At 35.7% G+C, this 26,010-nt stretch overlaps 1 protein-coding gene and 1 pseudogene across 1 annotated transcript in view; one reads left to right on the top strand and one right to left on the bottom strand.

Annotated features, from left to right (window-relative positions):
• The window catches only part of ADAM32 (ADAM metallopeptidase domain 32), a 184,217-nt gene that overhangs the window by 96,364 nt on the left and 61,843 nt on the right, over positions 1–26,010 (top strand). Inside the window, exons 12-13 of the mRNA XM_007469793.1 lie at positions 6,271–6,363; positions 7,948–8,146. Coding sequence (XP_007469855.1) covers positions 6,271–6,363; positions 7,948–8,146 — 292 coding nt within the window. The remainder of the gene's footprint in view (positions 1–6,270; positions 6,364–7,947; positions 8,147–26,010) is intronic.
• On the bottom strand, positions 23,023–23,177 carry LOC103068324 (60S ribosomal protein L39 pseudogene; annotated as a pseudogene).

Below are 26,010 nucleotides of genomic sequence, written 5' to 3'. Positions count from 1 at the left end.
CCCTACATTTTCTTCTCGGAGTTTCATGGTATCAGATCTTATGTTTAAGTCTTTGATCCACTTTGAGTTAATTTTTCTGGGTAATGTGGGATAGGAGTCATTGTCATTGTTTTGCATGTGTTTCTCTAGTTTTCCCAGTTGTTGAAGAGAGTATCTTTTCCTCATTGGTTATTCCTGACTCCCTTGTTGAATATTAGTTGACTGTATATGCCGTGGTTTGGTTTTGGGCTTTCTATTCTGTTTAATTGGTTTACATGTCTATTTTTGTCCCAGTACCATACTGGTGTTTGTTTGTTTGTTTTATTATATAAGTTTCATGTGTACAGCACTATAATTCAACATCTGTATACACTACAAAGTGATCAGCACCACAAGTCTACTTACCATCCATCACCATATAGTTGACTCCCTTCACCTGTTTCTCTTACCTCCTAACCCCCTTCCCTTCTGGTAACCACTAATCTGATTTCTGCATCTATGAGGTTTTTTGGTTTTATTTTGTTGGCTTTTGTGTGTGTGTGGTTTTTTGTTTGTTCATTTGTTTTGTTTTTAGATTTCAGATATGAATGAAATCATATATCTGTCTTTCTTCATTTGACTTATTTCACTTAGCATAATACCTTCAAGGTCCATCCATATCGCAAAAGGCAAGATTTCATTATTTTTATGGATGAGTAAGTATTCCACTGTGTATGTATACTAAGTCATCAGTGGACACTTAGGTTGTTTCCACATCTTGGCTGTTATAAATAATGCTGCAATAAGCATAGGAGTGCATATATTTTTTCTAACTAGTGTTTTTGTATTCTTTGGATAAATACCCAGAAGTGGAATAGCTAGGTTGTATGGCAATTCTTAATCTTTTGCATAATCACCATTGTTTTTCATAGTGGCTGTACTGATTTACAGTTCCACTAACAGTGTACTAGGGTTCCCTTTTTCCATATCCTCTCCAACGTTTGTTACTTTTTCTTTTTGATAATAGTTATTCTAACAGGTGTGAGGTGATATCTCATTGTTGTTTGATTTGCATTTCCCTAATAATTAGTTATGTTGATTATCTTTTCATGTGCCTGTTGGCCATCTATGTTTCCTTTGGAAAAATGTCTGTTCAGTTTCTGTGCCCGGTTTTTAGTCAGGTTGTTATTACTTTGTTACTGAGTTGTATAAGCTCTTTATGTATTTTGGATATTAAGCCCTTATCAGTTATATGATTTGCAAATATATTTTCATTCAGTAAGTTGCTTTTTCATTTTGAGATGGTTTTCTTTGCTGTGAAGAAGAATTTTAGCTTGATATAGTCCCATTTGTTTATTTTGCTTTTGTTTCTCTTGCCTTTGGAGTGGGTTCCACAAAAACCTTACTGAGACTGATATCAGAGAGATTATTGCTTATGTTTCCTTCTAGGAATTTTATGGATTCATGTCTTATATTCAGATTAATCCATTTTGTGTTCATTTTTGTGTATGGTGTAAGGTATTGGTCTAGTTTCTTTCTTTTGCATGCGACTGTACAGTTTTCCCAACACCAGTTGTTGAAGAGACTCTCCTTTCTCTGTTGATATTCTTTGTTCCTTCATTGTAAGTTTATTGTCTGTATATGTATGGGTTTACTTTTGTGCTCTCAGTTCTGGTCCATTGATCTGTGAGTCTGTTTTTGTGCTAGTACCATCCTGTTTTGCTTATTGTGGCTTTGTAGGAAACAAAACATACCGTTTTGATTACTGTTGCTTTGTAGGAAACAGTCATCCCTTGATATCTACAGGGGATTGGTTCTAGGACCCTTAAGGTATACCAAAATCCATGGATGTTCAGATCCCTTTTATAAAATGGCATATAACCTACCCACATACTCCCATATACTTTAAATCATCTCTAGATTACTTATAATACCTAATACAATGTAAATGATAGGTAAATAGTTGTAAATAAAATGTAAATGCTATGTAAATAGTTGCCAGAATGCAGCAAATTTAAGTTTTGCTTTTTGGAACTTTCTGGATTTTTTTCTGAATATTTTCAATCTAAGGTTGGTCAAATGCATGGATTCAGAACCCACAGATATGGAGGACCAGCTGTAATTTGAAATCAAGGAGTATGATACTTTCAGCTTTGTTCTTCTTTCTCAAGATTGATTTGGCTGTTGGGAATCTTTTGTGCTTTCACACACACATGGTTTTTATTACTATGGCTTTGTAGTTTACTTTGAAATTCAGAAGCATGATACCTCCAGTTTTTTGTTTTTTTTTTTTTCTTCTCAGAATCACAATTTGGAGTCTTGAGTTTCCACACAAATTTTAGGATTGTTTTCTCTATTACTGTGAGAAATACCTTTGGTATTTTTTACGGGGATTATGTTGAATCTGTAGATGACTTTGGATACTATAGCCATTTTAACAATATTAATTCTTCCAACCCGTGAATATGGGGTATCTTTCCATTTCTTCATGTCTTCTTTGATTTCCTTCAGCAGAGTTTTGTGGTTTTCATTATGCAGATCTTTCACTTTCTTGGTTAAAATTATTCCTAAATATTTTATTGTTTTTCATGCTATTGTGAATGGGATGGTGTTTTTTTTTAAATTTCTCTGTCAGATGCTTCATTATTAATGTAAAGGAATGTGATTGATTTCTGTATGTTGATTTTGTATCTTGCCACTTCACTGAAATCATTGGTAAATTCAAACAGTTTTTTGACTGGTTCTTTGAGATTTTCTGTATGTAGGATCATATCATCAGCAAATAACCACAGTTTTACTTCTTCTCTTTTTATTTGAATGACTAATTTTTTTTTGTCTTGACCAATTGCTCTAGCTAGGTCTTCCAGTACTAAACTGAATAGGCACATTGAGAGAGGGCGTTATTGCCGTGTTCTTGATCTTAGGGGAAATGCTTTCAATTTCTTTCCATCAAGTATAATCTTAGTTAGCTGAGAATTTTTAATGAAGAATTAGTGTTGAATATTGCCAAATATTTCTGTGTCTATTGAGCTGATCATATGAATTTTCTGTTTTTATTCTATTATTATTATTTTGTGTGTGTGTGTGTGTGGTACATGGGCCTCTCACTGTTGTGGCCTCTCCCATTGCAGAGCACAGGCTCTGGATGCGCAGGCTTAGCGGCCATGGCTTACAGGCCCAGCCACTCAGCGGCATGTGGGATCTTCCCAGACCGGGTCATGAACCCGTGTTCCCTGCATCGGCAGGCAGACTCTCAACCACTGTGCCACCAGGGAAGCCCTTATTCTATTATTAATATGATACATTTCATTCATTGGTTTTTGAGTGCTAACCCAGCCATCATGCAGTCCTGAGATTAGCCTCACTTGGGTTATTTAATATATATACATTTATATGTATATATATAAATTTAAAATTTGCCAATGTTTTGTTCAGGATTATGGCACTTATTTTAACAAGGGAATTGTCTGTAGTTTTATCTTTTCTTGCAATCTTTTCTTCTGGTTTTGGTGTCAGGGTAATTCTGGACTCATAAAATGAGTTGGAACGTGCTCCCTTACCCCTACTTTCTGAAAGAATTTGTTTAATATTGGTATTATTCCTATTTATGGAAGAGCACTTAAGAGGAGATTTACCCCTGTAATCTAAGCCCCTAGAAGTTTTATAGTTTGGATTTTAGTTTTAGGCTTATGACCCATTTGAGTTGTTATTTGTGTGTGTGTGTGTGAGAAAGGTGTAGGGTCAGTGTCTAGAGTCATTATTTTCCTTGTGAATGCCCAAGTTGTTCCAACACCATTTATTGATAATTCTCCATTGAGTTGCATTTACTCCATTAACAAAGGTTTTGTTATCTCTATGTAGTTCTGTTTCTGGGGTCTCCATTTTGTTCTAAGCTCTTTGTCTATTCTTTTGTGCATACTACACTGCCACTATTATAGTTTTTATTAAGTTTTGAAGCTGGGTATTTTTGATCCTTCAATTTTCCTCCTCCTCTTCCTCCTCCTCTTCATCTTCCACCTCTTCTTTTTCTTCTTCCTTCTCTTTCTCAGCATTAGGTTGTCTGCTCTGAGTCTTTTGCCTTTCCATATAAACTTTAGAATCAGTTTGACTATGTCCACAAAATAATTGCTGGATTTTTTTTTATTGTAATTGCACTGAATCTCTACATCAAGTTGTGAAGAACTGACATTTTAACAATGTTTAGTCTTCCTATCCATGAACATGGACTATCTCTCCATTTATTTATACCTTCTCTGATTTTCTTCATCAAGTTTTGTAGTTTTTCTCATATCGATCCTTTGAAATTTTGTTAGGACTATTCCCAAGTACTTCATTGTTTTGGTGCTAATGCAAATGGTATTGTGTTTTTTATTTCAAATTTTTATTTTTCATTGTTGGTATAAAGGAAAACAATTTCCAGCAACCTTGCTATAATTGTTTATTAGTCACAGGAGGCTTTTATTGTTATTGTTCTTTGGCTAATTATTTGGTATTTTCTTTACATAGGCAGTCACGTAATCTATGGATAAAAATAGTTTTTGTTTCTTTCCCACCTGTATATTTTCACTTCATTTTCTAGTCTTATTGCATTAGCTAGGACTTCCAGTAAGATGCTGAAGGGAGTGGTGAGAATGGGCATCCTTGCCTTGTTTCTTTTTTAGGAGGAAAGCTTATAGTTTCTCACCATAACTGTGATATTAGCCACAGGTTTTTTTCTAGATGTTACCAAATTGAAGAAGTTCCCTCTATTCCTAGTTTGCTAACGTTTTGTATAAGTGAGTTTGGATTTTGTCAAGTGCTTTTTCTACAGCAATTTTTATGGTCACTGATTTTTGTTCTTCAGCCTGTCAATATGATGGATTATATTAATGGATGTTTGCATAATAAACCAGCCTTGCATACTTGTGATAAATCCCATTTGGTTGTAGTATATAATTATTTTTGCACATTGTTGGATTCAATTTCCTAATTTTTTGTTGAGGATTTTTGCATCTATGTCTATGAGATCTATTTATTGATTGATTGATCTGTAGATTTATTGATGAGATCTATAGATTTAGTGATATGTAATTTTACTTTGTCTGGGCTTGATATTAGGCTAATACTGACCTCATAGAATGAGTTAGGAAGCATCACATATCAGTGCTGGGAGAGTAATATGGCTGTGATTCCATGGCATAAAGGCAGTAGAAGCTCCATGTTTAATGCTTCTCCTGGATTCTGTCCTCAGTGCTTTTTCTCTTGACTGATTTTAATTTGTATCCTTTCCATATAATAAACCATAACTGTGAGTATAACAGCTTTCAGTGAGTTCTGTGAGTTCTTCCAGTAAATTATAAAACCTGAGGGTGGTTTTGGGAATCCACTGAACTTGAGATTGGTGAAAGAAATGAGGAGAGTCTTGGGGACTGTTCTCTCTAACTTTGCAGTGGGTCTAAACTCTACCCACCCTTTTTCCCCCCAGCTTTACTGAGGTATGATTAACAAATAAAAACTGTATATATTTAAGGTGTACAGGTATACAATGTGATGTTTTCGTATATGTACACATTGTGAGATGATTCCTGCATCAAACCAGTTAACATATACATCATCTCACACAGTTATCATTCTTTTGGTTTGGTGAAAATACTTCTACTTCTTAGCAAATTTCAAGTATGCAATACAGTATTGTTAACTATAGTCATCAAGCTGTACATTAGATCCTGAGAAATAACTCATCTCATAAATGAAAGTTTGTACCCTTTTTTTTTTTTTTTTTTTTTTTTTTTTGGTGGTATGCCGGCCTCTCACTGTTGTGGCCTCTCCCGTTGCGGAGCACAGGCTCCGGACGCGCAGGCTCAGCGGCCATGGCTCACGGGCCCAGCCACTCCATGGCATGTGGAATCTTCCTGGACCGGGGCACAAACCCCCATCCCCTGCATCGGCAGGCGGACTTTCAACCACTGAGCCACCAGGGAAGCCCTGAAAGTTTGTACCCTTTGATCATTGTCTCCCCTTTCCTCTCACCTTTCAGGCACTGGTAACTACCATTCTATACTCTGTTCTATTATTCAGTTTCTTTAAAAAGTTGCTTTATATGTTTTGCCCAGTTTTCTAGTTGAATAAGAATTAGTAAGGTACCAGTTACTCTGTTGTGACCTGAAGTAAAAATGGCACCTTAGTATTGTAATTGTTTAAAGATGCAAAAATCTATAAATGTTGACAGCATGCGTATTTTTACCCCGCAAATAAAAAAATAAGCATAGCTCCTGACAAAGTTTATATTACTTCCATGATGTATTTTTACTTGTGCCTTCCACTCTTTTATAGCAATGTGGACCTGATAGCTGTTGTAATCCTCAAACTTGTGTGCTGAAACCAAATACACAATGTGATAGAGGATTATGCTGCAACAACTGTCAAGTAAGATTTTAGTTTATTACTATCTTCTAAGTATATAATGAATTATGTCTTGGATACTTTAGAATACACAGACACTTAGCTGTAAGTCAAAATAAATGACCTTTCATGTAAAGAAAAAAGTACTAAATTCAGGGTGATGTTTCTGATTTTATGAATTATAGTTGGATGTTGAGGCCTCCTTATAATGCCATTTTTCTCCCTAACGATGCTATTGTTTTTAAGTCTTGACTGAGAGCTATTACAGAATTTTTTGATACAGAAGATCACCATTAAAAGGGACTGTTTTCATTTATTTTATCCAATATATATATATATATATATATATATATATATATATATATTATTTTATATTTTTATTTATTTATTTTTTTTCGGTACCTCTCACTGTTGTGGCCTCTCCCGTTGCGGAGCACAGGCTCTGGATGCACAGGCCCAGCAGCCATGGCTCACAGGCCTAGCTGCTCCGCAGCATGTGGGATCTTCCCGGACCGGGGCACGAACCCGTGTCCCCTGCGCCACCAGGGAAGCCCCCAATATTTATATTTTTGTGAATAAAAATTATATTTTAGGTTGTGATGGGTATCTGTAAGTATGTAACTGAAAGATACAGCAATTTTCCATAAATCCATAAATAATAAAACTCACTAGATGTAACACTTTCCAAATGCTACATGTTAGCACAAAATTTAAACTGTGAATTTGTTATACAAAGATCATTTGACTTAAATGTCACATTTTAGCTTATATGGTGAAGATGTTGATTCCTGTCCCGTTTTACTTTTCAGCTCTTCCAACATATATGTGACAGATTCATCACATGAGAACCCCTCTATTGAACAATCTGCCACTGTTCTGTGTTCTTCACTATCCTTTGACTGATGTGGTTTTGTTATTTTTCTCCTAGAATCTTATCGTGTTTAATTCTTACCTCTATAATCTTTTTAGTGTAAACTGGAAGTCATCAATTAAGAAGTATGAGATAAATGTCCAATTAAGATTCTTTATATAAAATTTCAGAGTAGTATACATGAAAGTGTTAATTAACCATAGGATAATTCAGGAGAAAAATTACAATTGGGTTCCTTCTTTTCTAAGACTTCAGTAGTTGACCTGCCTCTTTTAATCGCTCTTTGGTTTCCCACTGTTCATTCTCAGTTATTTAGTTTCACATTTTCATAGAATTATAGATATTCCATACTTAAAAACTATGGTTTGAATAAGTATATTTTATTTGGAAATTATCTAAATTTCATAATTTTTGCCCCAAAGGAATAATTATCCCAAGCTAAAAGCTACTTTTCCTCCCTTCTACCAAAGCACAAACAAAACTTGGGCTCTCATTGTATCATATTTGTGTTATCCTTTTCCTTGTACATATGTCTTATCTCCTGTTTTGGTTGAAAACGTTCAATTTTTTTCAATATGATTATCATAATGCTTTATAACAAGAAGATAGTAAGAGACATTAATGAATAAGTACATCATCAAACTATAAATAGAATTAGAGCAATTTTAAAATAAATATTGATGAATACAACAACCTTATATATAATGCTTTAATTTTTATGCTTTAATTTCTATTAGTTTATGCAAGCAGGTGCTGTATGTAGGCCCATTGCACATCCTGAATGTGATGTTTCTGAGGTTTGTAATGGAAGCTCAGGAAGCTGTCCAGCTGATATAACTATACACAATGGACACAAATGTAAAGGAGGAAAAGCTTTTTGTTTTGATGGAGGCTGCCAAGATCTTGATGCACGTTGTGAGAGCATATATGGAAAAGGTATTGTATTGTAACATCTATGTAGTTGGTGCTCAGTATTTTTATTAACATTACCAAGACAATGGACAATTATGTATATTTAAATTCTTTATTCTGTTTAACTCTCTATTTTTATTTTTTTTGAGCTTATTAAGGTATAAATGAGAAAAATATGTTTAAGGTGTACAACGTAATGTTTTGATATACATATACGTTGTGAAGTAATTGCCACAGTCATCTACTTAACATATTCATTGCATATGTATACCTAGGAATTGGCTTACTGGATCATAGGGTAGTGCATTTAAATTTTTGAGAAGTCTGTCTATTGTTTTCCATAATGGCTGTACCAATTTTCATTCCCACCAACAGTGTATAAAAGTTTCCTTTTCTCCACATCCTTGTTAATACTTATTATCTTTTTCTTTTTGATAACAGCTATCCTAAAAGCTGTGAGTTGTGGTTTTGATTTTCATTTCCCTGATGATTAGTGATGTTGAGCTCCTTTTCACATATCTGATGGTCATTTGTATGTCTTTTATTTCAAGAAATGTCCATTTAGGTCCTCTGCTATTTTTATTTTTATTTATTTATTTATTTATTTATTTTTGCGGTACGCGGGCCTCTCACCGCTGTGGCCTCTCCCGTTGTGGAGCATAGGCTCTGGACGCACAGGCTTAGCGGCCATGGCTCACGGGCCTAGCCGCTCCACGGCACGTGGGATCTTCCTGGACCGGGGCACGAACCCATGTCCCCTGCATCGGCAGGCGGACTCTCAACCCCTGCACCACCAGGGAAGCCCCTCCTGTGCTATTTTTAGATCTCATTATTTGTCTTTTTTATTGAGCTATATGAGTAACATATATTTTGGAGATTAATCCCTTATCAGATATATGGTTTACTAATATTTTCTCCCATTCGGTAGGTTTCATTTTTGCTTTGTTGATTGTTTCCTTTGCTGAGAAATTTTTTAGTTTTATGCAGTCCCACTTATCTATTTTTTTCCAGTTTAGTGTCCAAGAGCTTTCTCCCTATGTTTTCTTCTAGTAGATTTGTAGTTTCAGGTGAGTTTAAGTCTCCTCAACCACCTGCTTTATTGAGATACAATTGGCATATAACATTGTGTAAGTTTTAGTTGTACAACATACTGATTTGGTACTTTTATATATTTCAGAATCGTTACCTCCATAGTGTTAGCTAAACTTCCGTTATGTCACATAATTACCATTTCTTTTTCATGGTGAGAACATTTAAGATCTACTCTCTTAGCAACTTCCAAGTATATAATACGGTATTATTAAGTATAAACATCATGCTGTGCATTAGATTCCAAGAACTTATTCATCTTATAACTGGGAGTTTGTAAACTTTGATGAACATCTCCATTCTTCCCGCCTTGCAGCCTGTGCTAACTGTTGCTCTACTCTTTGTTTCTCTGAGTTCAATTAGATTCCACATATAAGTGATATCATATTGTCTTTCCCTGTCTGACTTATTTCACTTAGTATAATGCCTACAAGCTTTATCCATGTTGTTGCAAATGGAAGGATTTCCTTCTTTCTCATGACTGAATAATATTCATATCTCATATTTCCTTTGCCCATTCATCCTATCAGGAAGGAGAAAGTTTCCCATCCCTCTTACCTTCTCTGGTTCTTTCGCCAGGTCAAATAATTAAAATGACGTAAGATGGCTTAACTGGAGAAATAAAATTTTAATTCATACATATGAGAACTCCATATACATGAGAGGGTCAGAGATCCCATATACATAAGAGGTTCAGAGACAGAAAAGTAAAATGAGTTGCATATGACATCCTGAGGTAAGGAATGGGATAGGGGCCTGGGACTTTCAAGGACAGCAGGGTCGTTCACAGGACAAAATGAAGAGCAGGTGTTTGGTAATTAGATATTTGCCCTGTCATATAGATAGGGCCAGTTAGATAGAATTTTTTTTTTATAAAATACAATCAAATTTTTTAAAAAATATTTTTAAAAATTAATTTTTGGCTGCGTTGGGTCTTCATTGCTGCGTGAGCGGGCTTTCTCTAGTTGTGGAGAGCTGGGACTACTCTTCGTTGTGGTGCATGGGCTTCTCATTGCAGTGCCTTCTCTTGTTGCAGAGCATGGGCTCTAGTTGCGCGGGCTTCAGTAGTTGTGGCTCACGTGCTCTAGAGCACAGGCTCAGTAATTGTGGCTCACGGGCTTAGTTGCTCCGTGGCATGTGGGATCTTCCTGGACCAGGGATCAAACCTGTGTCCCCTGCATTGGCAGGTGGATTCTTAACCACTGCGCCATCAGGGAAGCCCTGAGATAGAATTTATCTCTGATAATAACTCTTTTTCTGGGAAAAATCCCTAATTTAAATTATTCTAGGTAGCTAAGGGAAGGGTAGTAGTTTCTCTTGAGCCTGCAGGGTCTCAGTTGCCTTTAGTTCAAAATAATCCACATGCCAAAGTGGTGCATCATGGGGAGGCTTGTTCTGAACCCCTACAATCCAGCAGAGTTTTAGATTGTTTCCGTATCTTGCCTATTGTGAATAATGCTGCAGTGAACATGGGTGTACAGATATCTCTTTGAGATCCTGTTTTCATTTCCTTTGGATATGAAGTGGACTGAAAGTGGAATTGCAGGATTATAGGCTAGTTCTATTTTTAACTTTCTGAGTAATTTCCATACTGTTATTCATAGTGGCTGCACCAATTTACATTCCCACCAACAGTCCACAAATGTTCTATTTCCCCCACATCCTCACCAACATTTGTTATCTCTTGACTTTTTGATGAAAGCCATTCTAACAGGTGTGAGGTAATATCACATTCTGGTTTTGACTTGCGTTTCCCTAATGATTAGTGATGTTGAACATCTTGTCATGTACCTGTTGGCCATTTGTATGTCCTCTTTGAAAATAGTCTATTCAGTTACTTTGCCCATTTTACAATTCAATTTTTTTTTTGATATTGACTTCCACTTCTTTATATATTTTGGAGATGGTTTTAATCAGATATATAATTTAAAAATATTTTCTCCCATTCCATAGGTTACCTTTTCTTTTCTTTTTTTTTTTTTTTTGATTGTTTCTTTTGCTGTGCAAAACCTTCTTAGCTTGGTGAAGACCCAGTTTTTATTTTTTTGCCTTTATTGCTAGTGCTCTTGGTGTCATATCCCAAAAGTTGTTACCAGGACCAGTGTTAAGGGGATTTTCCCGTGTCTTCTTCTGGGTGTTTTATGGTTTCTAATTTACATCTAAGTCTTATGAGTTCATTTTTTTTGAGCTGTGTAAGGTAGGGGTCCGATTTCATTCTTTTGCATGTGGCTGTCCAGTTTCCCCAAAACTATTTATTGAAGAGATTCTCCTTTCCCCATTGAGTATTCTTGGCTCCCTTGTCAAATATTAGTTTGACATATATGTGGGGGTTTGTTTCTGGGCTCTCAATCTTGTTCTGTTGTCTATGTGTCTCTTCTTATGCCAGTACCATACTGTTTTAATTACTATAGCTTTGTTATATAATTGTAATAAGGAAGGATGTACCTCTAGCTTTGTTCTTTCTCAAGATTGCTTTGGCTATTCAGGGTCTCTTGTGGTTCCATACAAATTTTCAAATTGTTTTTTTATATTTCTATGAAAAATACCTTTGAAATTTTTGTTAGGGATTGCCAACATGGCATTAGGTGATATGGACATTTTAATGATATTAATTCTTTTGATCCATGAACACAGAATATCGTTGCTTTTGTTTTTGTCTTCTCAGAGTTCTTTCATGAAAGTTGTAGTTTTCAGGCTATACATCTCTTACTTCGTTAATTTATTCCAAAATATTGTATTGATTTTGATGCTATTGGGAATGGTATTTTTTTAAGTTTTCAGTTGTTTTGTTGTTAGTGTACAGAAATTCAACTGATTTCCATATGTTGATTTTCTATCATGCAACTTCACTGAATTTGTTGATTAGTTCTGACAGCGTTTTGGTGGAACATTCAGGATTTTTTCTATATGAGATTATATTGTCTGTAAACAAAGACAACTTTACTTCTTCTTTTCCAATTTGGATGCCTTTTATTTCTTTTTCTTCCCTAACTACTCTTGCTACAAATTTCAGTACTAGTTGAATAGGAGTGGTGAGAATGAGCACCCTTAGGTTTTTCCCAGTGTTAGAAGAAAAGCTTTTAACTTTTTACCATTGAGTATGATGTTGGCCGTGGGTTTATTATTATATGGCCTTTATTGTGTTAATGTCTGTTTCTTCTACACTTAGTTTGTTGATCAGTTCTGTCATGAAAGGATGTTGTATTTTGTCAAATGCCTTTTGTGCATCTATTGAGAGGATCATATAATTTTTTTATCTTTCATTCTGTTACTGTGGTATATCACATTTATTGATTTGCATATATTGAATCATCCTTGCATTCAGGGATAAATGCTGTTTTACCCCATGATGTTTGATCCTTTTTATGTTCTGTTGTATTTGGTTTGTTAATATTTTGTTGAGAATTTTTGTATCTGTATTCATCAAGGATATTGCTCTGTAGTTTTCTTGTATGTTCTTATGTGGCTTTGGTATTTGGGTAGAGCTGGCCTTGTAGGATGGTATTGGAAGTGTTCCATTTTCTTCAGTTTTTTGGAAGAGTTTGAGAAGGATTGGCATTAATTCTTTAAATGTTTGGTATAGTTCACCAGGAAAATCATCTGACTTGGGCTTTTTTGTATTGAGAGGTTTTTGATTACTGATTCATTCTCCTTACTACTAATTAGTCTGTTCTGATTTTCTATTTCTTCAAGATTTAGTCTTGGTCAGTTGTATGTTTTGGGGATTTTATTCATTTTTTTCTAGGTTATCTAATTTGTTGGTGTATAATTGTTCATAGTAGTCTATAACAATCCTTTGTGTTATTTTAATGTAAACATTTCCATATATTGGTAAGTTCACCAACTGTTATTAATTTGCAGTTTCTTACCATTGTTTTTGGAAAAGATATTTTCTATGACTTCAATCTTCTTAAATTTACTAGGACTTGTTTTAGGTTGTATCGCAAGATTTACCCTGGAGAATGTTCCATGTGTGCTTGAGAAGAATGTGTGTTAAGCTGTGGTTGAGTGGAATATTCTGTATGTATGTTAGGTTTTTGTTTATGGTTACCATGAGACTTACGTAAAACATCTTATATATGTAACAGTTTATTTTACGCTGTTAATAATTTAACTTTGATCACAAGCAAAACTGTACTCCTTTTCTCACCTCCTTTTATGTTTTTTATGTCACAATTTACATGTTTTGCAGTCTGTGTTCATTAAGAAATTATTGTAGATATTGCTATTTTTTTTTTTTTTTTTTTTCTTGCGTTATGCGGGCCTCTCACTGTTGTGGCCTCTCCCATTTGCGGAGCACAGGCTCCGGACGCTCAGGCTCAGTGGCCATGGCTCACGGGCCCAGCCGCTCCGCGGCATGTGGGATCCTCCCGAAACGGGGCACGAACCCGCGTCTCCTGCATTGGCAGGCGGACTCTCAAGCACTGCGCCACCAGGGAAGCCCGATATTGCTATTTTTAACACTTCTGTCCTTTAACCTTATACTAGAGTTATATATACTATAGTTAATATGCCACCATATCACAGGTTTAGAGTATTATGAATTTGACCATATCGTTGGCCTTTAGCACTGTGTTGTATAGTTTTGTTTTCATGTTACTGATTAGCTCCTTTCATTTCAGCCTGATGAACTCCTTTCAGCATTTCTTGTAAGGCAGGTTTAGTGGTGATCAATTCCCTTAGGTTTTATGTATTAGAGAAAGTCTTTATCTTACCATAATTTCTGAGGGACAACTTTGCTGGGTAAAGTGTTCTTGGTTGGCAGTTTCTTTCTTCCAGAACTTCGAATATATCATCCTGTTCTTTGCTGGCCTGCAAGGTCTCTGCTGAGAAATCTGCTAATAGCCTATGGGTGTTCTCTTTTATGAGACAAAATTTTTCTCCTGCTGCTTAAAAATTCTCTTTGTCTTTGATTTTTGATAGTTTTGTTATAGTGTGCCTTGGAGAAGCTCATTTTGGGATGAAATTTTGGGCACTCTATGAACTTCATGAACTTGAATATACAGATCTCTCCACAGATGTGAGATGTTCTCAGCCATTATTTCCTTTTCATAAATTGAGGTATAGTTAATTTACAATATTGTGTTAGTTTCAAGTGCACAGCAAAGTGATTCAGTGATAAATACATATTCTTTTTCAGATTCTTTTCCATTATAGGTTATTACAAGTTATTGAATATAGTTCCCTGTGCTATACAGTAGATTCTTGTCATTTACCTGTTTTACTTATAGTAGTGTGTATTTGTTAATCCCCAAATCCTACTTCATCTCCCCCTGCTCACTATTCCCTTTGGTAACCATAAGTTTGTTTTCTATGTCTTTGAGTCTATTTCTTTTTGTAAATAAGTTCATTTGTATCCTTTTTTTAGATTCCACATATAAGTGATATCATGTGATATTTGTCTTTGTCTGATTTACTTCACTTAATATGATAATCTCTAGGTCCACCCATGTTGCTGCCAATAGCATTATTTCATTTTTTTATGGCTGAGGAATATTCCATTTTGTGTGTGTGTGTGTGTGTGTGTGTGTGTGTGTCTATGTCACATCTTCTTTATCTATTCATCTGTCGATGGACATTTAGGGGTTGCTTCCATGTCTTGGCTATTATAAATAGTGCTGCTGTGAACATTAGGGTGCATATGAACATGAGGATGCATTTTGAATTATGGTTTTCTCCAGATATATGCCCAGGGGTGGGATTGCAGGATCATATGGTCATTCTATTTTTACTTTTGTATGGAGGCTCCATACTGTTCTCCGTAGTAGCTGCACCAATTTACATTCCTACTAAGAGTGTAGGAGGGTTCTCTTTTCTCCACACCCTCTCCAGCATTTATTATTTGAAGACTTTTTAAGGATGGCCATTCTGACTGGTGTGAGGTGATACCCCATTGTACTTTTGATTTGCATTTCTCTAATATTTAGCGATGTGGAGCAGCCTTTCATGTGGCTGTTGGCCATCTGTATGTCTTCTTTTGAGAAATGTCTATTTAGGACTTCTGCCCATTTTTAATTTATTTATTTATTTTATTTTATTTATATATTTTTTTGCGGTATGCGGGCCTCTCACTGCCGTGCCCTTTCCCGTTGCAGAGCACAGGCTCTGGATGCGCAGGCTCAGCGGCCATGGCCCACGGACCCAGCTGCTCCGCGGCATGTAGGATCTTCCCGGACCGGGACACGAACCCGTGTCCCCTGCATTGGCAGGCGGACCCTCAACCTCTGCGCCACCAGGGAAGCCCTGCCCATATTTTAATTGGGTTGTTTTCTTTTTTTAATATTAAGATGTATGAGCTGTTTGTGTATTTTGGAAATTAAGCCCTTGTCTGTGGCATCATTTGCAAACATTTTCTCCCATTATGTTGGTTGTCTTTTCATTTTGTTTATGGTTTCCTATGCTGTGCAAAAGCTTTTAAGTTTAATTAGGTCCCATTTGTTGATTTTTGTTTTTTTCCCATTACTCTAGGAGACGGATCTGAAAAGATATTGCTTTGATTTATGTCAAAGAATGTTGCACCTATGTTTTCCTCTAGGAGTTTTATAGTATCTGGTCTTACATTTTGGTCTTTAATCTATTTTGAGTATATTTTTGTATATGGTGTTAGAGAATGTTCTAATTTTATTCTTTTACATGTAGCTGTCAAGTTTTTCAGTAAGCACCACTTATTGAAGAGACTGTGTTTTCTCTTGCCTCCTTTGTTGTAGATTAATTGACCATAGATGCATAAGTTTATTTCTGAGCTCTCTGTCCTGTTCCAGTGATGTATATTTCTGTTTTTGTGCCAGTACCATACTATTTTGATTACTGTAGCTTTGTAGTATAGTCTGAAGCCAGGGAGCTGGATTCCTTCATCTGTGTTCTTCTTTCTCAAGATTGTTGAGGCTGTTCTGGGTCTTTTCTGTTTCCATACAAATTTTAAAAAATTTTGTTCTAGTTCTGTAAAAAATGCCATTGGTATTTTGATAGGGATTGCATTGAATCTGTAGATTGCCTTAGGTAGAATGGTCATTTTAACAGTATTGATTCTTCCAATCCAAGAACATGGTATATCATTCCATCTGTTTGTGTCATCTTCAATTTCTTTCGTCAGCATCTTATAGTTTTCTGAATGCAGGTCTTTTGCCTCCTTAGGTAGGTTTATTCCTAGGTTCTTTTTATTTTTTTCTTTTGATGTGATGGGAAATGGGATTGATTTCTTAATTTCTCTTTCTGATAGTTTGTTGTTAGTATATATAAATGCAACAGATTTCTGTATATTAATTTTGTATCCAGCAACTTTACCAAATTCAATGATGAACTCTAGGAGTTTCTTGGTAGTCTCTTTAGGATTTTCTATGTGTCATATCATGTCATCTGCAAACAGTGACAGTTTTACTTTTCCAATTTGGATTCCTTTTATTTCTTTTTCTTGTCTGATTGCTGTGGTTAAGACTTCCAAAACTATGTTGAATATAAGTGGTGAGAGTGGGCATCCTTGTCTTATTTCTGATCTTAGATGGAATGCTTTCAGCTTTTCACTGTTGAGTATGATGTTAGCTATGTGTTTGTCATATGTGGCCTTTATTATGTTGAGGTGTGTTCAATCTGTGCCTACTTTCTGAAGAGTTTTTATCATAAATCGATATTCAGTTTTATTAAAAGCTTTTTCTGCATCTATTGAGATGATCATATGGTTTTTATTTTTCAACTTGTTAGTTGAAAAACTAACTAACATTGATTGAATTGCGGATATTGAAAAATCCTTGCATCCCTGGGCTAAATCCCACTTGATCATCGTGTGTGATCCTTTTAATGCATTTTTGGAGTCAGTTTGCTAGTATTTTTTTTAAGGATTTTTACATCTATTTTTGTCTTGGCAGATGATCTATAATTAGTGCTTGATTACTAATCTGTCTTCATTTTTAGATGGTTCTTGTTCTTACATCTACTAGGTATCTCATTACTAAATTCCATCAATAATCAGTGCCTATTTTTGCTCAGTGCTTCCAAGCTAACTTCTGAATTTTATGTCCATTGCTGTAATTCCAGCACATAGATTAATACATGGCACAATATAGTTGATCAATAAGTGAATAAATGAACAGTGAAAGGATCTTTTACCACTGTAGTTTGCTTTTGCAAGCAGCTCGTTTGTCTGTCTCCAAAGTGAGGATTTGAATGTTGTATTAGTTAGCAATCTTTTTTCCACATTAATAGACTGCCTGAAGAAAAGGGATTAAATATTAGGGATTTATTTTGCATGTGTATTAAAAAAAGACAAGAGATGCTTTTAGAATTTGATCATTGAATTCCATCATTGTCAAGTTTCTGGACTTGATGATTTCCCCATCATTCCCTTGACTTTCCCCTTTGTGATGACCTGGTAGTTTCTTTGTTCAAAGATAGGGAAAGGGGGCTTATATAGTTCCACTTATTTCTTTTACAAGAAAGAAAAATCTTTTCCAGAAGTCCTTAGCATAATTTCACTCAGGACCACTCACCATGATTGGGCCACATGCCCAGGATCTAGGTGCAAAGGAGGTTTAGAAAGGTAATATCTGGCATTTTTCAGTCTTTATGATGGGAGCTCATTTCTTATAGCAAGAAGTGGAGTGTAAGAACATTTTAGATCAAGACATGAGTTATGAAAAATATTTATTGTAAAACAAACAAACAAAAACATAGTGCAAGCATGATGGTAAAGGGAATCTGATTCCAAACTTTGTGTCAAGGAGTCATTATGGAATTGTGGAGAGTGTGGCAACCTGGAGAAAGTTCATCATATTTAAGGAAGGCAGATGAATCTCAGTTCTCCCCAAATTATGAAACCTGAGCTTCCCATCATGAAAACAATGCTATGTGAAATACCAAGATGTGCAAAGCATCAAAGAGGAAGATCTAAGTAAGTTGTATGAGCAGGTGGCTAAAAGTCCTAAGCCATCTGCTAATCCTTTCTCAATGCATTTGTATGGCTTTATTGGAAGTTTACTATAACTCGTTGCTGGATGAAGAAAAAATTAAGGCCTGGTGCAGATGAGTCTGCTCAGTATTTGACACCATTTGGAAGTGGATTCCCTCTGCATAATTATAACCTCTCTCAGAGGTGTTTTTGAAAAATGATGTAGGAAAATTCTCTTATTGTGTAGAATTCTAGCAGTGTATGTGGTTTCCTACTTTGTCCAAAAGAGAGAAATTCAGAGGCAGTATTGATATTTGACAGTGACTAATCATGTGCAATTAATTAGGACTTGAAAAAATAATATTAAAAAATTGATAACAGGAAGTTCTGGAGAAGGTGTATGTGGTTGTGCCTGTCAGGTAGAGCATGGAAAGTGAAGATATTTGTGTTGCATGTAAAGTTCAACACAGGGCATGCCACATAGAGGAGGCTATGTATAATCAGATAAATAACATTATCTGTCCCGTGAATGCTAGCATTTTTTCCCAGGTACCCGAGTACTTTCATAGCGAATCCATGTACAAAGAGTTTATGGCTGCAGGGATGGAGACAATGTGTGGGTTCAAAAATAGAATTTCTCTCAGCAAGATGATCTGATTACTTTTGTTGCTTGGTTAACAACCATGGGCTAAGTCAACAGCAATGGGCCAAAATTCAGATTCTGATATAGCACAATTCTGTGAAAGACTGGCCAGCCACTGTGCCAACTTGATGACATTAGATCTCTCCCAACTTATAAAGGGCAGCATTTTCCTTTCATTGGAATAGAGACATAATGTGGATATGGATTTACCTTTCAGATATCATATTCTACTAGCAGCATTAACCATGAACTTTTAAAAATTGGGATATAATTATATAAAGTGAACTTCATAGATCTGAAGGGTTTATTTTGATGTAATCCTCACTTCAATTATAGAGTAGAAAATTTTCATCAGCTCAGTAAGTTCCTTTCTATCTCTTTTCAGTCAGTTCCTTTAAGGTAATAACGGTTATCTTTCCTATTATCATATGTTAATTTTACCTGTTCTTGAACTTCATATAAATGAAATATTTCATCATATGAGTATTCTACAGATAGTTTTTACATTCTCATATGTATGGACATTTGGATTGTTTCTAGGTTTTTTTTCTATTATGAATAGAGGTGTTATGAGGCTTCATATATAAGTCTTTTTGTAAGTATATGTTTTTGTTTCTCCTGAGTAAAGATTTTGGAGTGGAACTGCTGTCTTAAGAGTAGCTGTATGCTTAATTTTATGAGAAACCTGCTCACTGTTTTCTAAAGTCATTATACTCCTTCTTATCTCTACCAGCAACATGAGAACTTCAGTTGCTCCATGTTCTTGGTGACATTTGATGTTGTGAGTCTTTTTAATTTTAGTCATTGTATTGGTTGTAAAATGGTAGTTGATTCTGGCTTTAATTTGCATTTCTATCATGATTGATATCAAAGATGTGGAGTACATTATTTGGTGCTTATTGACTACATATATGATATATGGAATATATATATTTTCCGTTTGTAGTGTTCGTTCACATCTTTGCCCATTTTTAATTGGGTTTTTGCCTTTTTATTATTTATATGTGTTATTTATACATTCTATATTCAAATGCATTTTAAGATATAAGTATTGTATTTTTTTCCCAATATGCAGTTTCCCATGTACATTTTTAATGGTGATTTTTGATAAGAAAACTTTAATTTTGAAGAAGTTTAGTTCATCAAATTTTTTCTATAGTTTTTCTAAGAAGTATTTGCCTACTCCAAAGTCATCCACATATTTTCCTGTTTTTCTCTGAGGTTTTGATTTAACTTTTACTTTTTAATTTTTATTTATTTGTTTAAACTTTTCAAAAATTTTTATTGGAGTGTAGTTGATTTACAGCATTCTGTTAGTTTCACATGTACCACAGAGTGAATCTGTTATATGTACATGTATATCTACTCTTTTTTAGATTCTTTTCCCATATGTGCTATTACAGAGTATGGAGTAGAGTTCCTTGTGCTTTTCAGTAGGTCCTTATTAGTTATCTACTTTATATATAGTAGTGTGTATATGTCTATCCCAATCTTCCAGTTTATCCCTCCCCTGCCCCTTACCCCCTGGAAACCATAAGTTTATTTTCTACATCTGTAACTATTTCTGTTTTGTAGATAAATTCATTTGTAACCTCTTCTTAGATTCCATATATGTGATATCATATGACATTTGTCTTTCTGTGTCTGACCCACTTCACTCAGTATGACAATTTCTAGGTCCATCTTTGTTGCTGGAAATGACATTATTTTGTTCTTTTTTATGGCTGAGTAATATTCCGTTGTATATATGTACCACATCTTCTTTATCCATTCGTCTGTTGATGGACATTTAGGTTGCTTCCATGTCCTTGCTATTGTGAATAGTATGCTGCAGTGAACATTGGGGTGCATGTATCTTTTGAATTATGGTTTTCTGCAGATGTATGCCCAGGACTGGTATTGCTGGATCATATGGTAGCTCTATTTTCAGTTTTTTAGGAACCTCCATACTGTTCTCCATAGTGGCTGTACCAGTTTTCATTCCCACCAACAGTGTAGGAGGGTTCCCTTTTCTCCAAACCCTCTCCAGCACTTACTGTTTGTAGATTTTTGATGATGGCCATTTTGACCTGTGTGTGGTGATACCTCATTGTAGTTTTGATTTGTATATTACTGATATTGAGCATCTTTCCATGTGCTTTTTAACCATCTGTATATCTTCTTTGGAGATAATTACTGATATTGAGCATCTTTCCATGTGCTTTTTAACCATCTGTATGTCTTCTTTGGAGAAATGTCTATTTAGATCTTCCACCCATTTTTTGGTTGTTTTTTTTTTTTTTTCTGATATTGAGCTGCCTGAGCTGTTTGTATATTTTAGAGATTAATCCCTTGTTGGTGGCTTCATTTGCAAATATTTTCTCCCATTCTGAGGGTTGTCTTTTACTTTTGTTTACCATTTCCTTTGCTGTGCAAAAGCTTTTAAGTTTAATTAGGTCCCATTTGTTTATTTTTGTTTTTATTTCCATTACTCTAGGAAGTGGATTGAAAAAGATCTTGCTGTGATTTATGTCAGAGAGTGTTCTCCCTATGTTTTTCTCAAAAGTTTTATAGTATCCGGCCTTACATTTAGGTCTTTAATACATTTTGAGTTTATTTTTGTGTATGGTGTTCGGGTGTGTTCTAATTTCATTCTTTTACATGTAGCTGTCCAGCTTTCTCAGCACCACTTATTGAAGAGACTGTCTTTTCTCCACTGTATATTCTTGCCTCGTTTGTTGTAGATTAGGTGAGCATAAGTGTGTGGATTTATTTCTGGACTTTCTATCCTGTTCTATTGATCTATATATCTGTTCTTGTACCAGTACCACACTGTTTTGATGACTGTAGCTTTGTAGTGTAGTCTGAAGTCAGGGAGCCTGATTCCTCCAGCTTTGTTTTTCTTTCTCAAGATTGCTTTGGCCATTCAGGGTCTTTCCTGTTTCCATACAAATATAAAATGTTTTGTTCTAATTCTGTGAAAAATGCCATCGGCAATTTGATAGGGATTGCATTGAACCTGTAGCTTGCTTTGGGTAGTATAGTCATTTTCACAATATTGATTCTTCCAATCCAAGAACATGGTATATCTCTCCATATGTTTGTGTCATATTCTGTTTCTTTCATCAGTATCTTATAGTTTTTGGAGTACAGGTCTCTTGCCTTCTTAGGTAGGTTTATACCTAGGCAATTTGTTCTTTTTGATGCAATAGTAAATGGGACTGTTTCCTTGATTTCTCTTTCTGATCTTTCGTTGTTAGTGTAGAGGTATGCAACAGATTTCTTTATATTAATTTTGTATCCTGCAACTTTACCTAATCCATTGATGAGCTCTAGTAGTTTTCTGGTAACATCTTTAGGGTTTTCTATGTATACTATCATGTCATCTTCAAACAGTGAGAGTTTTACTTCTTTTCCAAGTTGTGTTCCTTTTATTTCTTTTTCTTCTCTGATTGCTGTGGCTAGGACTTCCAAAACTATGTGGAATAAAAGTGGTGAGAGTGGACATCCTTGGCTTGTTCCTGATCTTAGAGGAAATGCCTTCTGCTTTTCACCATGGAGAATGATGTTTGCTGTGGGTTTGTCATATATGGTCTTTATTATGTTGAGGTAGGTCCCCTCTCTCCCCATATTCTGGAGAGTTTTTTTTTTTTTTTATCATAAATCACTGTTGAATTTTGTCAAAAGTTCTTTCTGCATCTATTGAGATGATCATATGGTTTTTATTCTTCAATTTGTTGATGTGGTGTATCACACTGATTGATTTGCAGATATTGAAAAATCCTTGCATCCCTAGGGTAAATTCCACTTGATCATGGTGTATGATCCTTTTAATGTGTTGTTGGATTCTGTTTGCTAGTATTTTGTTGAGGGTTTTTGTGTCTATGTTCATCAGTGATATGGGTCTGTAATTTTCTTTTTTTGTGATATCTTTGGTTTTGGTATCAGGATGATAGTGGCCTCGTACAATGAGCTTGGCAGTGCTCCTTCCTATGCAATTTTTTGGAAGAGTTTAAGAAGGGTAGGTGTTAACTCTTCTCTAAATGTTTGATAGAATTTGCCTGTGAAGTCATCTGGTCCTTGCCTTTTTTTTGTCGGAAGATTTTTTTTTCCCAACAAAAGGTTTCGCATATTTATTACTGAGCTACACAGTGAGCAGTGGTGAGGAAAGATCAAGAAAAGAGGAGAGAGCCATTCCATTTTTCCCATCAAACACAGGCAGCTGTTCCAGACACTAGTGATGTTCTGATACGTTAAGACGCAATTGACCTTGATCACATAAATGTGTGACACTTCACGTGTGGTTCCTTATAGACCCAGCTTAGTTTTTCTCCAGTGTCTTCTCTTGGAGTTGTATCTGATTTTATTACCAGTTTTTATTCAAATACATTGGGGAATGGGAAGATTCTGCTTTCGTTTTTGGCCAGGAATCGCTTGATCCTGAAAGTCTTGTGAGAAGACATGGCGAGGAGCAAATCCAACTACACATAGGATGGCAGACAAGAGAAAAGAGGAGGAAGTGAGTGGAAGGACATATTTAGAAGGCCTGTTGGAAGATTTTTAATCACAGTTTCAATTTCAGTACTTGTTAGTCTGTTCATATTTTTTATTTCTTCCTGGTTCAATCTTGGAAGGTTGTATCTTTCTAAGAATTTGTCCATTTCTTCTAGGTTGTCCATTTTATTGCAGTATGGTTAGTTGCTTGTAGTAGTCTCTTATGACCCTTTGTATTCTGTGGTGTCCATTACAACTTCTCCTTTTTCATTTTTAATTTTATTGACTTGAGTTCTCTCCCCTTTTTCTTTATGAGTCTGGCTAAACGCTTATCAATTTTGCTTATCTTTTCAAAGAACCAGTTTTCAATTTCATTGGTCTTTGCTATTTTTTTTTTGTCTCTATTTCATTTATTTCTGCTCTGATATTTATGATTTCTTTCCTTCTACTAACTTTGGGTTTTGTTTCTTCTTCTTTCTCTAGTTGCTTTAGGTGTAAGGTTAGGTTGTTTATTTGAGATTTTTCTTGTTTCTTGAGGTGAGATTGTATTGCTGTAAACTTCCTTCTTAGAAGTGCTTTTGCTGCATTCCGTAGGTTTTGGATGGTCGTGTTTTTGTTGTCTCTAGGTATTTTTAGATTTCCTCTTTGATTTCTTCAGTGGTCCATCGATTGCTTAGTAACATTGTTTAGCCTCCATGTGTTTGTGGTTTTTATAATTTCTTTTCCTGTATTTAATCTCTAATCTCATAGCATTGTGGTCAGGAAGCATACTTGATATGATTTCAATTTTCTTAAATTTACCAAGGCTTGATTTGTGACTCAAGATCTGATTTATCCTGGAGAATGTTCCGTGTGCACTTGAGAAGAAAGTGTATACTGCTGCTTTCAGATGGAATGTCCTGTAAATATCAGTTAATCTCTCTGAACTACTGTTTCATTTAAGGCTTGTGTTTTCTTATTAATATTCTGTCTGGATGATCTATCCTTCGGTGTAAGTGCGATGTTAAAGTCCCCCATAATTATTGTGTTACTGTCAATTTTCCCTTTTATGGCTTAACATTTGCCTTATATATTGAGGTGCATGTTAGGTGCATCTGTATTTACAACTGTTACATCTTCTTCAATTGATACCTTGATCATTATGTAGTGTCCTTCCTTGTCTCTTGTAACAGTCTTTATTTTAAAGTCTATTTTGTCTGATATGTGTACTGCTACTCCAGCTTTCTTTTTATTTCCATTTGCCCCTCACTTTCAGTCCGTGTGTGTCCCTAGGTCTGAAATGACTCTCTGGCAGACAGTGTATATATGGGTCTTGTCTTTGTATTTATTCATCCAGTCTGTGTCTTTTGGTTGTAGCATTTAATTCGTTTACAGTTAAGGTAATTATCAATATGTATGTTTTTATTGCCATTTTCTTAATTGTTTTGTGTTTGTTTTTGTAGGTCTCTTTTCTTCCCTTCCTCTTTTGTTCTCTTCTCTTGTGTTCCCACTTAGAGAAGTTCCTTTAGCATTTGTTGTAAAGCTGGTTTGATGGTGCTGAATTCTCTTAGCTTTTGCTTGTCTGTAAAGCTTTTGATTTCTCCATCAAATCTAATGAGAGCCTTGCTACATAGAGTATTCTTGGTTGTAAGGTTTTTCCCTTTCATCACTTTAAAGATATCATGCCACTCCCTTTTGGCCTGCAGGTTATCAGCTGAAAAATCAGCTGATAACCTTCTGGGGATTCCCTTGTGTGCTATCTGTTGCTTTTCCCTTGCTGCTTTTAATATTTTTTTCTTTGTATTTAATTTTTGTTAGTTTGATTAATATGTGTCTTGACGTGTTTCTCCTTGGGTTTATCCTGTGTGGGACTCTGCACTTCCTGGACTTGGGTGACTATTTCCTTTCCCATGTTAGGGAAGTTTTCAACTGTAATCTCTTCAAATATTTTGTCAGTCCCTTTCTCTTTCTCCTCTTCTTCTGGGACCCCTATAATTCGAACATTCATGCAATTAATGTTGCCCCAGAGGTCTCTGAGACTGTCCTTATTTCTTTTCATTGTTTTTTCTTTATTCTGTTCTGTGGCAGTGATTTCCACCATTCTATCTTCCAGCTCACTTATCTGTACTTCTGCCTCAGTAATTTTGTTATTGATTCCTTCTAGTGTATTTTTCATTTCAGTTATTGTATTGTTCACCACTATTTGTTTGTTCTTTAGTTCTTCTAGGTCCTTGTTAAGCATTTCTTGTATCTTCTTGACCCGTACCGCCATTCTTTTTCCGAGATTTTGGATCATCTTTACTATCATTATTCTGAATTCTTCTTCTGCTAGATGCCTATTTCCTCTTCATTTAGGAGAGGCTTTTACCTTACTTCTTCATCTGCAATGTATTTCTCTGTCATCTCATTTTATCTAACTTACTGTGTTCGAAGTCTCCTTTCTACAGGCTGCAGGTTCGTAGTTCTCTTGCTTCTGGTGTCTGCCCCCTGGTGGTGGAGGTTGGTCCAGGGGCTTGTGTAGGCTTCCTGATGGAAGGGGCTGGTGCCTGTTCTCTGGTGGGTGGAGCTGGGTCTTGTCCCTCTGGTGGGCAGGTCCTTGTCCAGGGGCTTAGTACGACTTTAGACAGCCTGCCTGCTGATGGGGGGGCTGTATTCCTGTCTTGCTGGTTGTTTGGCCTGAGTAGTTCTAGCACTGGAGCTTGCAGACTGTTAGGTAGGGCTGGGTCTTGGTGCCACGATGGGGATCTCCAGGAGAGCTCATGCCAATTAATATTCCTGGGCGGTCCTGCAGCCATAAGTCGGTGCTCCCCGCCCCCCCCCCCC

Source organism: Lipotes vexillifer, unplaced genomic scaffold, assembly GCF_000442215.2.
Source record: "Lipotes vexillifer unplaced genomic scaffold, Lipotes_vexillifer_v1.1 scaffold1383, whole genome shotgun sequence".
Lineage (NCBI taxonomy): Eukaryota > Metazoa > Chordata > Mammalia > Artiodactyla > Lipotidae > Lipotes > Lipotes vexillifer.
This window is presented reverse-complemented; position numbering and strand designations above follow the sequence as displayed.